Source organism: Rhipicephalus microplus, chromosome 9 (assembly GCF_043290135.1).
Source record: "Rhipicephalus microplus isolate Deutch F79 chromosome 9, USDA_Rmic, whole genome shotgun sequence".
NCBI classification, from domain to species: domain Eukaryota; kingdom Metazoa; phylum Arthropoda; class Arachnida; order Ixodida; family Ixodidae; genus Rhipicephalus; species Rhipicephalus microplus.
The window spans coordinates 68,139,700-68,156,145 of record NC_134708.1 but is presented as its reverse complement, the minus strand read 5'-3'; the positions used below and the strand labels follow the sequence as shown (position 1 = coordinate 68,156,145).

General features: G+C 44.0%; 1 protein-coding gene across 1 annotated transcript in view; it reads left to right on the top strand.

Annotated features, from left to right (window-relative positions):
* Positions 1-1,013: 1,013 nt before the first annotated feature.
* kin17 (kin17 DNA and RNA binding protein) overlaps positions 1,014-16,446 on the top strand; it is a 34,222-nt gene continuing 18,789 nt past the window's right edge. Inside the window, exons 1-7 of the mRNA XM_037415238.2 lie at positions 1,014-1,153; positions 1,267-1,387; positions 2,602-2,696; positions 5,029-5,072; positions 8,182-8,347; positions 10,487-10,683; positions 14,844-14,898. Of these exons, the coding sequence (XP_037271135.1) occupies positions 1,274-1,387; positions 2,602-2,696; positions 5,029-5,072; positions 8,182-8,347; positions 10,487-10,683; positions 14,844-14,898 (671 nt within the window). The 5' untranslated portion in view covers positions 1,014-1,153; positions 1,267-1,273. The remainder of the gene's footprint in view (positions 1,154-1,266; positions 1,388-2,601; positions 2,697-5,028; positions 5,073-8,181; positions 8,348-10,486; positions 10,684-14,843; positions 14,899-16,446) is intronic.

Genomic DNA, 16,446 nt, shown 5'->3' with positions numbered 1-16,446 from the left:
AACCGATCGACAACCACATACTATATCTATGGGCTGATGGAAGCGACGACGATGGAATCTCATATCGCACCGAACGCACGTGATGGTTCTCTTAATTTACACTGCTCTCTCCCGACTACACTGTTCGCTCTCTCAAATGCATGCTGCACTCAAAAAAAAAAAAAATCGAGTAAACAGGGTGTCTTTTTGTCCCACAACAATAATCGTCATCAGGCTTGCGTGCGCTTCCTTTCTTGAAAACTCGGCGCTGGCCACTTTCCTATCGAGAATGCAATGCAACCCTGATAATGGGCATGTCGATCGTGACCGGAATGTGCCGGGCGCGGTGCGATAGCGCAAGGATGGAACGCAATATAGATGACGATTATTGTTGTGGGACAAAAAGACCCTTTTTACTCGCTCTTTTTTTTTTTTTTTAGAGTGTGGATGTCCCCACTTGAGAGAAACTTCTCGAAATGTTTGAAGCATATGCCATATGTTTTACAGTGTAAAACATATATGCAAGTGCATCACAGTGTAAAAAAAATTGTGCCCGAAAGCTCGTGGCCGATGCCTAGGCTCGGGCTGAGGCTCACGCCAAATCAACTTCCCTGGACTTCATAAATAAAGTTCTTCTTCTTCCTCTTTTATGCTCTAATATCGAAATACTGGTTGAATGCGCTGTACGTATAGAATATATTGCTGGAATGAGCCTTACCATAAAATGAATCAGCTTGAAAGTGGTATCAAATTTTCATGTCATGGATGTAGCGTTGTTCAGGTCTTGGAGGCTATGCTTTGTTCAGACGTCATAGAGCATCAAGCTAAAGTTACATTTGGGCTTTCATTAGTTCAATACTTGTAAGTTATTAGCTCACAAATTACTAGCATTCATTAAATGTGATCAAGTATTGCTAATTTAAGGCACCTAGCAGTAACGACTTGCAAAGGATTGTTTAAGAACCAACTGTCAATCGAAGCCAATCCAATCTAGTTAGAAGCCGTACGTTTTGTATAGTGCACTCCAGTTTTGTAGTATGCTCGCTCGGTACCGCGTTTACGGCGTGTTTCGTGGTGTCGTGGTCCTGCATAAGCTTTGTTGATGTCTTTATTTAATCTGCTTTCACTTACGCTTGTCACTCATTAAGCTTGTTTGCATTCTCACCTCTATAACGTAAGCATGATCCACTTTCTACTGGCGCACTTTCGCGGGCTTCGTTCCTTTCGCTTCCCGATTCAGTGATGCACGGTGCTTGTCATTCATTCAAACTTGTGTGTTGGTTTCAGCTAGAAAATGCCGAAACACGACCCGTTCAGCCCTAAGGGCATCGCGAACAGAATCAAGTCCAAGGGTCTTCAGAAACTGCGATGGTACTGCCAGATGTGCCAGAAACAATGTCGGGACGAGGTGCGTATTTTTCCGAGCGTATTTCTCCGTAGATCGTGGTGCGTTTGGAAGCACTATTTCGGAGTCGAGCCAATTTCCTTTATGGCTGGCTCTCAAGCTGTGTGCGAATTTCGGCCGAATTTCGCACGATGCTTAGTTAAGCGAGCGCGGCATATTCATGCTGAAAGCAGAGATAGCTTTTGAAAGAGTTTCGCCCGGCAGGCGTTTCCCATTCCTGCAGTAAATTCCTCCTTCGGTGTCGTACTGCTGTTACGAATCTGCGTTGCTGACCGGAAAGTCATGGGTTTGATCCCGGCCGCTGTAGTTGCATTTCAATTGAGCCCCATGTACCTAGCTTTAATTTCACTTTTAGCAACATCACGTGGTCCAAATTACCGGAGCCTTCTACTACGGTGGGCCTCTGAATGGTATCAATGTTTTTTCACGTAAAACCGCAAAACGCGGTATATTTACTATTATCCTTGGAAGCGCAGAAGGACTTTGCAGGTGTCAATTGCTCCTTCTCACAGAATTGTTCGCATGAAGCCTGAACCACATAAATTTTTCAACGATTGTCATTTAATGATTTCCAACGATGTTTTCTCAAGGTGTGAACACAGGCAGAGATGTACTGCTGGGCAACAGGACTATCCCCAAACAGACAGTGTTAGACTACACACGTTTAAAAAATTTTCTCCTTTTGAGAACAGAAGTTTATTGAAACCACTGTGTCAGAAGCTTTTTCTGTGTCATGTTTATGCACCCAAAGACATCTATGTCAGTGTATTGATGTTGCAGTGGATCAAAAATTTGTAAATATTTTTCTGTTTGCTCAAAATATGCAGGAACTTTGTATACTCTATATTTATGTGACATTTCCCTGTAAATGTAATAACTTGCTTTCGGTGAAAGAAGTTATAGATTACTGAGGGTGACACATCATCGTAACCTACAGGCTAAGATGCAGAATAGCTCAGTATGAAGGCATGGGTTTAATTAACAGCCTTTTTGTCCACATCTTAATAGAGGGGAGAAAAAAACTATATCTGTGTGCTTAGATTTTTGTGCGCATTGAAGAAACCTAGCTTGTTTAAATTATTTCGGGCTTCCAGCAGTAACGCAGTTCAGTATCACCACATGTTTTTATTATGTGAAGCCAGGCAACTTAATCGGTTCATCTGATTGATAAAAGTGACAAAGCTGCATTAGGAATCTGCTGGCTTCCGTTTATGCAGAACGGTTTCAAGTGCCACACAATGTCGGAGTCGCACCAGCGGCAGCTCCTTCTGTTTGCTGAATGTCCAGGAAAATACCTGGGATCATTCTCCAAGTGAGTGCGTCACAAACACTGTGCATACTGTGACCAACTTCGTTCCTTCTGAAATATAACGTTACTGTGATATTCCCAGTCAGTGCACCCCCTCCCCCACAGTTAAAGGTAATTGGGCAACATTTGGAAGGAGGCCCCTTGCTTAGTTTTGGACCAGTATGCAAAATGGCGGCAAAAGAAACTGTAAAAAGAATAGACACCCGGGCTTCTAAAAGGGTGCCTTATTTGATACGTGTATTTTTATTGTGGCTACCGAACTGTAGGGAATCCTCTTGCGAAATCTATTGTGTCACAAGGACGGGGCATATGCATTTTTCAAATATTCGGAGTACTTATGACAACTTGAAATGCAATCTCAAGGCACTGAATTGTAAAAGTACTTAGAAATTGTACACATATCTAAAGACTGTCAAAACACGGGTTCTTAAAAATCATTGGGTTGAAAAAAAAACATGGTGGGTGGGAACGAGGCAGGAGAGAAGCGATTGCTCGGCCATTAGTGCATACTTCAAGTCTTGCAAATATGCGAAGGGTGCACATGCTCGGGATTTTACGGCAGTTCCGTACTGTGGCTTGTATCCGCATTCCTGAAGACTCTAAGCATTCAGAACTTACTAGTATGTAGTTACTAATTGAAGCCTTTGGAATGCATCACAAAGCACCTGACAGCTCCATCTGCCTTGTTTGTCGAAGTAGAAGATTGAAATGTTAAGCATAATTTGCTGAATTACACTACTGTAAGAAGGTTAACTGAGATTTCATGCACACCAGGCTAACAGCTATTTGAAATGTTTGCTTGCAGTGAGATCTACAATTAACTCCCCCTTCCTTCTAAGTTTCACGGGAAGTTTTTGATAATAATATTTCATATGTGTCGCGTCTTTCAGTAAAACTTCTCCCGGCTAGTTTGCGACCACTGATATCTCGTACTAAAATGTACAAGCTCAAAATGTGTAACGCAAAACGTCGATTTGGCAATATGCCGGAATTAAGGTGCAGTGACACAGAGATAAAAACAGCTAATTATATGCTAACAGACTCGTGACTCAACTCACTCGGACTCGGATCGAGTCATGAGTATGACCTGAGAAATATTTTAATGAGTTTGAGTCCGGTTGAAAAAAAAATTCTGCCTGCGTGAGTCTGAGTCGGTGTAGTTGAGGAAAATTTATGTGAGTATATAGAAACAGGCAGATAGATGACGATGCTGCGAATTTGACGACCAGAACTCCGGGAGATTTAAAACGGAAACCTCGGGCTCGCGGGTTTGAGGCGATGATAATTGTACCTGATAAGAGGTCATGACGTTCTGGTTTTGGGAAAGACTGCGAGGACTGCGGTTCTTGAGTTCCTGGCAGCAGTAGCCCAAGCGAACCGGCTGAGGTGAGCGCCAATTGGGAAGCGAGAGTGATCAGGCAAATTCGAGGTCACCTAGTGGTGGAAACAGGCAGACGGATGTCGATGCTGTGACATCTCAAGCTGTGTATTTAATGTGGAGCAGTTTAGGCAGACGCGAACAAGAGCAGGCGCAGCCACCTAGTTGTTGGTGTGTCGTCGTTGTCTTCTCCTGGTTGGATTCTTGTGGGCGGCACTGGTGTGCTATAGCTCTGAGTGACCACAAAAGGCAAAGTGTATTCCATGAGGGAGTCTGAGTAAGCTCCGAATTTGTTCCTGACCTATGGCAGCACTAGTTGGAGTACCATGCTTCAGTTTTTGAAGTGCCCAATGGCTATTAAAGTAGGCGGCAAACACTTCAGATGAACATGTCTTGATGGCGTTGCTTTGTTCATGCACACTTTGGATCTATTACAGAAAACAATGATATTCTGTACCTGAAAATGAGTGTTCTATAAAAACTAAGTTGCAAACTGTACACCAGATTCATGCTGGGATGAGTGAGGGGATCAGCGTTAGTGGCATAACCAGCTCATGTCCTTGGAATACCTATCTCAAGCGACCACGTGCTGCTACTTCACGCTCTTTTCAATCGCTTACAAGGCGGTGCAGATATGAAGTTCTGGTGTCTGCCACATTGAAGCAGCATTTATGGTTCTCGGTTGCTGACCTCCAGATTTCGGGTTCTGTCCCAGCCGCGGCAGTCGCATTTTTTCAGGGACGAAATGCTAATGGCCCATGTATTGAGTGACATCAATGCACATTGAAGATCACCAGATGGTCAAAATTTTCAATGCACTCCACTATGGCGCCTCTCATAAACCTATCGTGGGTTTGAAACTTAAAATTTCAGATAATATTATAGATCAGGGCTTAGAAGGCGGCACTTCAATCTTCTTTAAAATTCACAAAGTGCTTCGTTTTTTTTTTCTTTCAGAGAATTTGCTGACAGTTTTTTGGAGCTGCTCAAGAGACGATTTGGTGAGACCACATCACATCTTTCTTTAACAAATGAAATTGATGTTCTCTTTGTCATTTAGTATACCGTATTTTTCGGTCTATAAGTCGTGGTTTTTTTCTGAATTTTTCGTGGGTGCGTCTTATACAACGATGCAACTTATATACATTCAAAATCGAGTTGGATGCCACGGCTTGGGTGGCGCTGTTTACGTCAAGCAAGCATCAAAATAGCGTCTACGGCGCTTCACCGCCTTCTGCGATGCACAGAAACCACATTTAAAGAGAAAGTAAGATTAACGGTAAGTTAACACCCTAAAGATAACGCAGCTATGTAGTTTTGCACAAAAAAATAATCAGAGGGGTGAAAATGTGGAGGTATTTTTTAAATTATAAATTATGGAAAGCAAGTTTGGATTTCAGAGCCACTTCTTTTACCGTCACATCTGTCCGCCATAACGTCTTCATTGCACTCGCTGTGTCGCTGTTGCTGCGCGCGTCTCGTGTGTTGTGTTGTGCGTCGTAGCATAGAGCCGGTAGCGCCGTAGAACCTCGCAAACCATGGCGCCGCTTGGAAAGCAAAGTCGGCGAAGCTATGACGCCAAGTTTAAGCTGCGCGCTGTTGAATTTGCCAAAAACCACGGGAACAGAGAAGCAGGGAGGCAATTCGACGTCAGTGAAAAAATAATCCGTGACTGGCGCAAGGCCCACAGCGTCCTCCGGACGATGAAGTCGACAAAGAAGGCCAACCGCGGCAAGAAGGCGCGCTGGCCGGACCTCGAGCGTAGCCTGCGCACGTGGGTACTGCAACAACGAGCCGAAGGAAGAGGGCTGTCAACAGTGCAGCTGCGCCTGAAGGCGAAGGCTCTGGCAGCGGAGAGCAATGTTACGGGATTCAATGGTGGTCCGTCGTTGTGTTTCCGCTTTATGCGACGGAATCAGCTGGTTACGAGAGCCCGGACGACAGTGTGCCAGAAGCTGCCCGACGACTTTCAGGCGCAACTGGACAACTTCAGCTCATTCGTAAGGGAGGAAGTTGCGAAGAAGAATGTCAGTGCGAGCCACATCGTTAACATGGATGAAGTGCCGCTGACATTCGACATCCCGCTTGGGAGAAGCATCGCCGAAAAAGGCCAGAAAACTGTCACTGTGAGGACAACAGGCCACGAGAAGTCCCACTTCACCGTTGTGCTCGCCTGCTGCGCGGACGGCACAAAGCTGTCTCCCATGCTAATATTTAAGCGGAAAACCTTGCCGAAGGATAATTTCCCTCCTACAGTGGTGATTCAGGCGAACACAAAAGGTTCGATGGACGAGGGAATGATGAGTGTGTGGCTTGACCGCTGTTTTTCCCGTCGACCAGACAGATTCTTTCACGTGAAGCCAGGAATGCTGGTAATGGACAGTATGTGGGCACATACCACCGATATTGTCAAGAAAAAGATCAGTTCAAAGAACTGTATGCCAGTGATTATTCCCGGCGGCATGACGAAGATGCTTCAGCCGCTTGACATTTCTGTCAACCGGAGCTTCAAGGCAGTTCTGCGACGTTCATGGGAAACGTGGATGTCGGAGGGAGAACAGAGCTTCACAAAAACGGGGCGCATGAGACGCGCAGAGTTCGGCGAAGTGGCGAAATGGGTGAGTGACGCTTGGGAGTCAATTTCTGCGAAGACCATTGTGGCGGCCTTTCGCAAGGAAGGTTTGATCCCCTGCGCGGCCGATGGCGAGGCGACGTTGAAGAGTCCAATTCGAGCGAGTCGGAGGACGACAGTGATGTGCCAGCAGTACTGCAACCAGAAGTAGCTGCATTGTTCGTGAGCGACTCGGAGGAAGATGACTTCGATGGCTTTGAATAAACGTCACCAAGCTATCGGAATAATAAAGGTACTTCTGAAAGTATTGTTTTTATGTGTGTTTAAAAGCGCTCGCACGCGTGACTGCCGATAGCTAGAAACGTGCAAAAGCGTTGGCCGTCGCAAGCATGCATTTTTGCAATGCATTGTCACGACGAGATACTTAAATGTCGGTGGTCGGATGAGCAAGTGCGTCTTCTACACCGGTGCAACTTATGCACCGGTGCGACTTATATACGTTTTTTTTTTTCAGAAAAACTGCTTTTTTGAGGGGAGTGCGACTTATACAAGGGTGCGACTTATAAACCGGAAAATACGGTAATAACATTCTGCTTTATTAGCTCTGTTGAAACCGCAGACTTCTTCGAGCATGCCTGTGGAAGCAAAATGTTACAGCCAAGCCGATGTTTTAATGTTGAAGTGCTGTACAGTCAGAATAACTTCTCAGTGGGATGAAATATGTTGGACGAAAAGATGCGGTTACCTATTATCACTAACTACTAATGGAATTATATTGCAACATGTGTCATGAAAGTCATCACCACTAGCCTTTCTTTATGTCCACTCGAGGGCGTAGGTCTTTCACAGTGATTTTTAATTCACCTGGCCTTGTGTCAGCTCATTGCATTTCAGATATGCAATTTTCTGCATTTCGTCCCTCTCCCTTACCTTCAGCTGACCAAAGCTAGGTCTCTCATCTGACAGTACTTATTCCGTTGCTCTAAGTGATCATTAGTTTTCTCTGCTACAGATTACATGACTTGTCCAAGTTCCTTTATTTTCTCTTGATGTCTACTGAGATAACAGCTAGCCCAGTTTATTCTCTGCCATGGTCTTCTCTTTCCCGCTGTCTTGGCCTATTATCCTCTTTTCCTTTGCACACTGTGCAGTCTTCAACTTCTCGAGTTTTTCTGTTATCCTCCGAGTTTCTTGTCAGTGTGCTATTGTGCTGGCAAAATGCAATGGTCGGCAGAATGCGGTGGTTATACACTTTTTGCTTTATAGACAGTGGTAAATTATTGCACATCGAATCTGTGAAATGCCACAACGTGCTAGAAAGGCAAAGCGAAGGAAGTTCCGAGAAAGTCCGCATTGATTTTCTTGTCGCTTTACTCCGCAAACGAGTGATTGTCCTCTCTGAACAGCAATAAATTGCTGGTCATAGTTTGGGAATGTCTGCTGCATGGGTTCGAGCCATTCCTGTTCATTGGTGAATTGGTGTTTTGTGGCTCTTCCTACAAATGACAATGGGCACTTTTTTTGATACCGCCATGCAGGCACTAAGCGAGTGCACGCCAACCAGGTGTACCAGGAGTACATCGCGGACAAACAGCATCTGCACATGAATGCCACCCGATGGCTCACCCTTACCTCATTTGTCAAATGGCTTGGCCGTGAAGGCCATTGCACCGTCGACGAGACTGAAAAAGGATGGTTCATCACGTGAGTGTTTATTTCTTCACACAAGTTTTCCATTAGAATCAGTGTAAGTGCAAGATGGGCACATTGATTTAGAAAGCATGCAAGATTTAGCATCACATTGTGAAGCGCCAAAAGGGCAGTACCGTCATGTATGCATGCTAGGTCATGCTCGTGTTGTACACATAGGGCTAACCACGATATACATTCCATTTTATGAGGCAAAATTTGTCCAGAAAGTAAGCTGAACGATTGTATTATGAAGCAGCTGTATGTCGTAGCTCAACAGTGCTGGTCAGAATCAGTAGAGCTGGAAGTAAACTTATGCGCACATGGCTGTTCAGTCATCTACGACGCTGCAGAAGCGAAGGGCAGGTTTTCCTATAAAACATATTTTAATTTCCTGTGAAAGCTACAATGCAGCGTGTGTTGGAACAAAGTAGAAAATACTGTCAGTAAGTTTTGCCTGAAACTCAGGTGTTTACAGAGTGGAAACTTCCAAGACAAGACAGCCCTCGAGTGTTGTGGTTTTCCGCAGTGTCAACCCTCCCACGAAAGCACACCATTTCAAGACCGTTGACAATGTGAAAGAGGGTTCTACCAAGGCTCCTTTCATTTTGCAGGGTGCAGTTCGAAGCCTATCTAATGCACGGCTTGACAGTGCCCAGCACATATTGTGTGATAAAATCATGTATAATTGCATGTCGTACCTTAGCACCCGCGCCCACAGACTGCAGTCTAAATGAGGTGGACTTCTCATGTAATGCCTAGAATGAATTCGTTACGTGTCGAGCGATAACAGAGCGTTACGTGTTGCGTTACGTGTCGAGCGGTAAACGTTGTTAGTTCGCTCTCGTCCTACGAGTATCGTTTTTGTGCATCATTTGTGTGTGAGTAGAGCGCTGCACGTTTCGATCTGCTTGCCGTTCTCAGCCTTAAATTCCAAGTTGTTACTGTCGCATTCATTGCTTCGCCCTTGCGGCGAAACTGTAACTTTATTATTTTTTACGTATTTACTGCCTTTAACCGCTGCGTGCCCTCAGGGCTCGTAGATCATTATCGCGTCGCTGCCACCACGTTTTTGTGCGCGGCAATTGCGGCAAACGGTAGCTCATTTTACAATTCCCATGCGCTTGGCTGCGCATGCGCCTTGAAAACTAAATCATTTTATGTCATCTACGATAGCATCTGCTGCGGTTTTGTCCGCAGAGTTTGCGGAAAGTAGCGTTGCTTTGACTGGTTGAGCGCACACTTACGGGTTCTGTCAGGTACATCGTCGCCATACATGATCGTGTCAAGAGCGATCGTGGTTTCGTCCACAGCGGTTGTGGGAACGACAATCACACGCTCTGTAGAAGACAGTGCGTGCGCCGGTCGCACGCGTACTTCTGAAGCTTCGAGTACGCTGCTCTCGGACTTCGTTCGACGGTTCGCGTACTAAAGTTCGTATCACCCGCTGCAATTAGGAAATGTGCTCGGAACATTCGAATTGAGGCCCAATGAACATAGTAAAATTTGGCTGGGGAATTCCAAGAATTCGTATCTGCCGTGGTTTCGCATCACTGAGATTATACTGTACGTTTACATGAATGCCTCTTAAACTCATTTATAATGAAATGGGGTAGCTTCTAAAAGCCTGGAGTGGATCTAGCTGCTTTTTTTTGTCAATGCGGCCAGATCACGCACGAGAATTCCAATTTCCGGGAGATTTTCGTGACGACCGTACAACCGGGAGAAATGGTCAAAATCCGGGAGTCTCCCGGCCAATCTGGAAGTCTTGCAGGTATGGAGGGCCAACCGAAAAATTGAATTTTGTTTGAATGAACTAAAAGTATGAATTATCATAGCTTGAATTATCGTGAGTCTACTGTATAAGCCGCCTTGAACACTTTACACATACACGCACATCACTCTTCCTACGCCACACGCAAGAAACAGCTGCGATAGCTGCAGAAACAAGCCGAACAAACGTCATCCTGCTCATGTCTTGTGTAGATCCAGTTATGGTGGTTGAGCATAACTTTTTTTCAAGTTTTTCGACATTTCAAGAAGGGTTGGCCTTTATTTTGGCAAACATGTTATCAAAGCTTGTTTATAGACTATGTTGTTTCCCTTTGGCCCTGGGCACGCTGGCATAACTCCAATTGCTCCTACTGTGTGCAGTTACATTGACCGAGATCCAGACACCATTCGAAGACAAGAGTCATTAGCCAAGAAAGAAAAGCTTGACCTGGACGATCAGGACCGGCTTGCCAAGTTCATCGACCGGCAGATCGAGCGAGACCGTGAGCGCAAAGGAGAAGAGGCAATAACCACTACAGACTTCACGGAACTGAAACGAGAAAATGAAGAAGAAAAAGGTCTTCACTACTTTTCTTCTGCTCTTTCACTCGTACGGTTCTAACTGCTTAATGAGAACAGGCTCAACATCATAGCATAGGCAACTTGTCACCTAAGTCACTCGGTTCACTGACGATGTATCCAGATGACGAACTGACCCGAGTACACCTAAGTCACGTGACAGTAAGAACACGAGCGGCCTGGCTGCTTGTGCGGTACACACGTGCATTGCAAAATAAGAGGTATGAAGCCCTAGTCGAGACCAGTTTCACCCGCAGACAATGCTGCTTGGATGTCTTCAAAGAGAAACTGTAGGTTCCAAGAGCCGCCGATGTACTCGGCGGTTGAAAAAGAGAGGGAAAAAAATCTGTCTTGTTGACACCCGACCCCTCCGAGTGCTCAACTCGCAGCCAAGGATAGGGACAGGCAGCTCGTTCAAAAGTCTTTAGCATTGTTAGCCCTCCTGACGCCCGGCCTAGCTACGGACTTCCCCAACCAGAAGTGGAAGATAACATGATCGTGGGGTTGTGAGCTAAAAGAGTGGGTGGGCCATGATCTGGATCCACCATAATTGGAGCTTTTTAAACAGTGAAGCATCACAACCAAAACAGCATTTTTCTAAAAGGCTGCTTGCTTGCAAGACACGTAGACCAAGCAGTGGCATATATTTGCATATGCATGGGGTGTTCGCATCGGTTTGAATTCACGAAAGTTGAAAGTTTTGTGTTTAAGCACGTGCAGTGCCGACAGACAAATTCAGGAGAATAAAGAATGCTTTAACGATGGCAGAATATCGCAGACTAATTTCCAGCAATGTTTAATTATTCGGCTTTCAGAGCCTGTGTGCGAATGAGGGCCGAAATTACGCCCACTGCATGATTCCTTGCTTGATTTTATAGGTGCATGCTTGATGTTGGAAATGTCTTGACGACTTCTGAGCCTCGCTAATGTTATCCATGCCCTCCCCTTCCTCGTTTATGTGATTTCCTCTCTTCATAAGTGGAGCCTTTGGGGGGTGTTCACCTGGGGCCACTACCGACGAGGCAAATGGCGCTTGTTAAGCCTAGCCTAACTGAAGCATTTCGGGTGGCACGCCATCACAAGAAGCATGATTTTGTATCGCCGCTTAAAAATGTGGTGGCATAGGCTTGTTGGGAAGTCATGATGACTGCTATAGTGCGAACTTTGGAAAGAGATAAAAGGCACACAGTGACGAGCACTATCATTGATCTGTGTTTATTGTGAAACACAGATAAAACGTGAAAATATGTTGGTGACAAAAAACACGTGACAAAAAAGGAGCAATGCAAAGAAGATGAGGAAGGCTGTAAATTTAAACAAGAAAAAAAAAACCTGCATAGAAAGAAACTGAAGCAAATTAAAACAAAAACTTTCACAAGGTCCTTGCACGTATTCACATTGTGAAGGGATATTGTTACAGGTACTAGTATTTGTTGCAGTGACATATTACATATCGGAAACCATTCACACTTTATGTTGTGCTAGCTAAGAAGGAAGCGACACCACATTGAAACAACTGATTATGATGATCATAGCATGGTCCTATCCATACTGGGGGTTCAGCAAAGAAGCAATTATCTCAACATTTAAGTACTACTTCAATGTGATAAACTGATTGATTGAATGTATAGATAATGATAATTAAAAAAAGTAATAGAAAACCAAAACTGAAATAAGAATGGAAAAATAGTATAAATGGTAGGTTTAGGGCATTTAATGTCCTTTAGGTTACTCAGGCAATGAGAGATGCTGTACTGGCAATGGTGTAGTCTTCTTACCTTAATTAAATTACAGTGAAACTTTGTTAATACTTACCTGTCAGGAATTTGGTATGACCACGCACTAAACAGTACGATGCGTTAACTACCCAATATAAGTTTGCATCTCCGGACTTGCGCCATCGCTGCCAGCATAGAAATAAATGCAGTGCAAATTGCAAATACATTGCCTAAAGTACCCACCACACAGCCATTTCCTCCTTTGTGCCAAAGCACAGAGAAAGTTCACGCACTTTTGCGCAATTGTCTGATAGTGCATGTTGGTGACACCAGAGAGCACTTCAAAGCTATTAACTGCATCCAGGATATATCACGACTGACATAGACACTCTTGGGTTTTTGTGATACATGTGTATGCATCTGTACCGCGATTTGCTGCTGAATGAGAACTGACACAATTTCAATGAAATGCAGTATTGTGTGGCTGTGGGGAGCTAATTGTTTCTGGCTAGTTGTGTGCAATGCATCAGCTACTCAGATCATGCCGTCATTGCCGGGCTGCTCGCTGCACCATATATGTGCGTTTACCATTGGAGTGTCCTTCACTTCATTCTGGACAGAAGCGGGTTGTTGCCTGTTAAAAGCATGCAGTAGGCCTAAAGTCGCACTACCCCACATACGTGCTCGAGCAGATAGCCTAAGATATTTATGGTGATGAGGCTGCTGTCGATAAGTCATACTGGCGAGTTCATCAGGGACTGGCACCTCACTTTCATTCTTGCCCGATGTATATTCACAAAGTCATTAGTGTTATTCAAAATCAAAATAAAAAAATTCAAAATCATCGATCGAACGAACTCCATACTTGGCGGAATTATGAAGTACTTTCTGCGCCATATAATGGCATCAGCAAGTTTAGCAGCACAGTAAAATTTTCTGGCACAAAAGGGTATTGCTGTATGCAGAGTGCACACTAGCCATTAGGCATAAGGTGAATTGCGACGGCTGAAACAGTCAGCGAGTGCATTAGGCTCTATGCAACTCGGTTGAAGATTCGCTGAAACTACGTTTTGACCATTAGTATATTTGAATTGGGTGCATGTTAACGACGCTTGACTGTGACGTATTACTTGATGTGCTTGCTCTACTAAATGCACAGCACAATAACAGTGCATGCACAGATAACAGTGCATCCATATATGCATGACCTGCATTCTCTTCTTTATTCCTTCACACCACTTAGGATATCCGTCGCTATAGCTACATTTGCTTCGTACTTCACCTGAGGATGTTTTCGTGTGGTAGGCAACATGATGATCAGTCAAGATTACTTTCACAGGCTAGCATAGCATGCCTGCAATAAAGTCTTTGTTCACAACTTGTGCCACATTAGAAACTCATTTGAAAGCCTACCAACCTTGCAATTGCTCCTACAAGTAGCAGTGGCAAAAGTTTGGGTCGTAAAGCTCGAAACTTACAGCTTTGCCTGAAAAGGGGCTTAAACGGCAGTGGGTAGTAGTGATTGTGCTTCCAAATATCCGCTTTATGTGATGATGCACATTGTAATAGATGAATAGCTTTAGCTCTTTCCAGCACAGTGGTCACCTCAGGTAACCATGTTTTCTTCATTTTTTTTTATCTTGAAACATGTGAGCCCTGCATGTCGGATTTTAAAGGACCCATATTTCAAAGCTTTCCGCAATCTGACAGAGATGATGCTACTTCGTTTTGGGCTTCAATGTGGTGCGTTAAATTTCCTTTCTTCCGGCTTCCGTCGTCTTCAAGGCGTGCTAGACAGTAGACCTGAGATTGTATTATAGATATAAAAGTATGTACTGTCCTTATTATGTTGATATTACAGGAGAACATGTATCCGTAGCTAGTGCTGAGGACTATAGAAATGAAGAGCTGTACTTTTACCGAAGGTCACCAGGAGAACCTTACAGCATGGTTGTTAGCTCAGGTGGCCACCTCATATCGTTTGAGCTAAATTTGCCAGTTTTTTGTTTCTGGTGAGAAAATAATTTTCTGCAAAGGATTTCTCCTTTTTTTTTTTAATAAACCCTGTTTCCCTCCAAAAATGGAGTTCTGTGCACGGAAGAGTTAGTGCACGGAAGAGTTAGTTAGAGGCATAACATACACCTGAATTCTAAAAACGATTTTAGCTTGTTTTTTGTGTTCGGGCTCTAAAGCGAACACAGAGGGTGTGTTAATGTCATGAAAAGTAGCCTGTTAATGATCCAAAGAACTTACACTGCTGCCTCAGCACGTTTCTGCCGAAGGATCTTAAGTCATTTCAGTGTCCCTTTATGTTTTCAAGGAGGCCTTCGCAACACCGAACTGGCCATGTCAGAAGAAGGAAGATTTCATGCGAAGCAGCATGTTTGTGTTTGGATAAAACTAAAAGAAGATGACTGTTATAAGCAACATCTCTCTTGCAGTTGTTTTCAAGTTGGCTGCTTCCTCCTCGAAACAGCAAGAAGAAGCGGCACAAAAGTGAGTGAACTTTCTTCTTATTAGGTAGGGCCAAAGCTCCTTAGGCCGTAGCCTAGTTGGCGTCCGTCACGCTCTGCGAAATCGAAACTAAAACTGAACACTTGCACAAGGAAAAGTAAAAGTACTTGTGTAAAAAACTGAGTTTATGTGTGCATCAGTGAAGTATATGACAGCATAATACATGATCACCTGCACCATCCGTGCATCTGTCTATGCACCTGTTCGTTCGTCCACCTGTCTGTCCATGCGTGTTTCAGTCTTTTGTATTAGTTGGTGGTTTCAACATGAACATTATGGACCCTAAAACCCACTTGTCTTCATTCACTTTTTGAAGATGCATGTTTTTTTGTTTTGTTTTTCTTCACTAAGTGAAACTTCGAATATACGTCCACCAGTTTTGCGATGACCTACGTTTTACGACAAATCGGTTTTGTCCCGGCAATATACCCGTAGAAACAATATACGCATTAAAAACGATGGTTAAACGACGCAGTTTTACACTGACCCTTCGTCTTACGACGACTTTCATATTCCGTTCGAAAGAAAAATCGCATTTACTTCAATCAATTGTCGACCATATATTCATGAATGCAAATATGAACTTGCATTCCTTTAGGCTGATGATTAGAAAAATATTGAGTGAGACAGGATGTGCTCTTAGAAGGAAACTTTTATTCTTCTAGAAGCTCATGCACTTATACATATGCCTTGATCGTGCGCAAATGTATACGGGGTTGTTAACTAGTCAAGCTATATTCACGCAGGGTAGCTTCAGCTGGCTAAAAAGCTGATATTTTCCCGTTTTCGGTCCGTCGAAACTTTTTTTGGTGGACATACAGCTGTTGCACTCGCAGCCATGGGCTTGCGCACGCGTAAGAGCGATATGCAACTTTTTTCACCGTGCAAAATTACTTTCACTTGACTTGGTGTTAATGTTTGTAATTACAGTGGGACATCCCACCTAGTTACACTTGACATGCCAACAAATGACAATGCGCACAGCTCACTCGCACACCGTGGAACTCTTTGCAAACTCGTGGTCTGTGGCCATTGAGTGATAGCGATGACGCTGTGTCTGATTCTTGTGACGAGAGGCTGTAGGCAACATGTTTTCGGTTTAATTTTCACATGCAGGCAATCTTTGGATTCTTCATCTGTAAAGAGGAGCGCAGTGGATTCAATTTTTTAAAGTAGAGAATAAAGATTCGCTTGCACCTCCTCTAACTGCGTAGTCCTGCTATTAGCTAGAATTATTCTGCCACTGGCAAGAATAATTTAAACTGCCTTCCTTGCAGAGGGACAAGGTCATGCTGTGGTCTTATTGAGGCGGTGTGTACCCGTTTTTTAGGCAAGGTCGAGTGTCACTGCCTATAATCTTAATTTTTTTATTGTATCACGCCTGTATTATACGACAGTTTTGTGATTTCTCTCAAAGTCGTACAATCGGGGTTCCGCTTTGGTTGGTACATGTTGGCATTTCTCGCTTCGCTGTGTTGAACTGGCTTTTTTATATGTTGAGACGAAACACTATCATTCTTCTTGTTGATT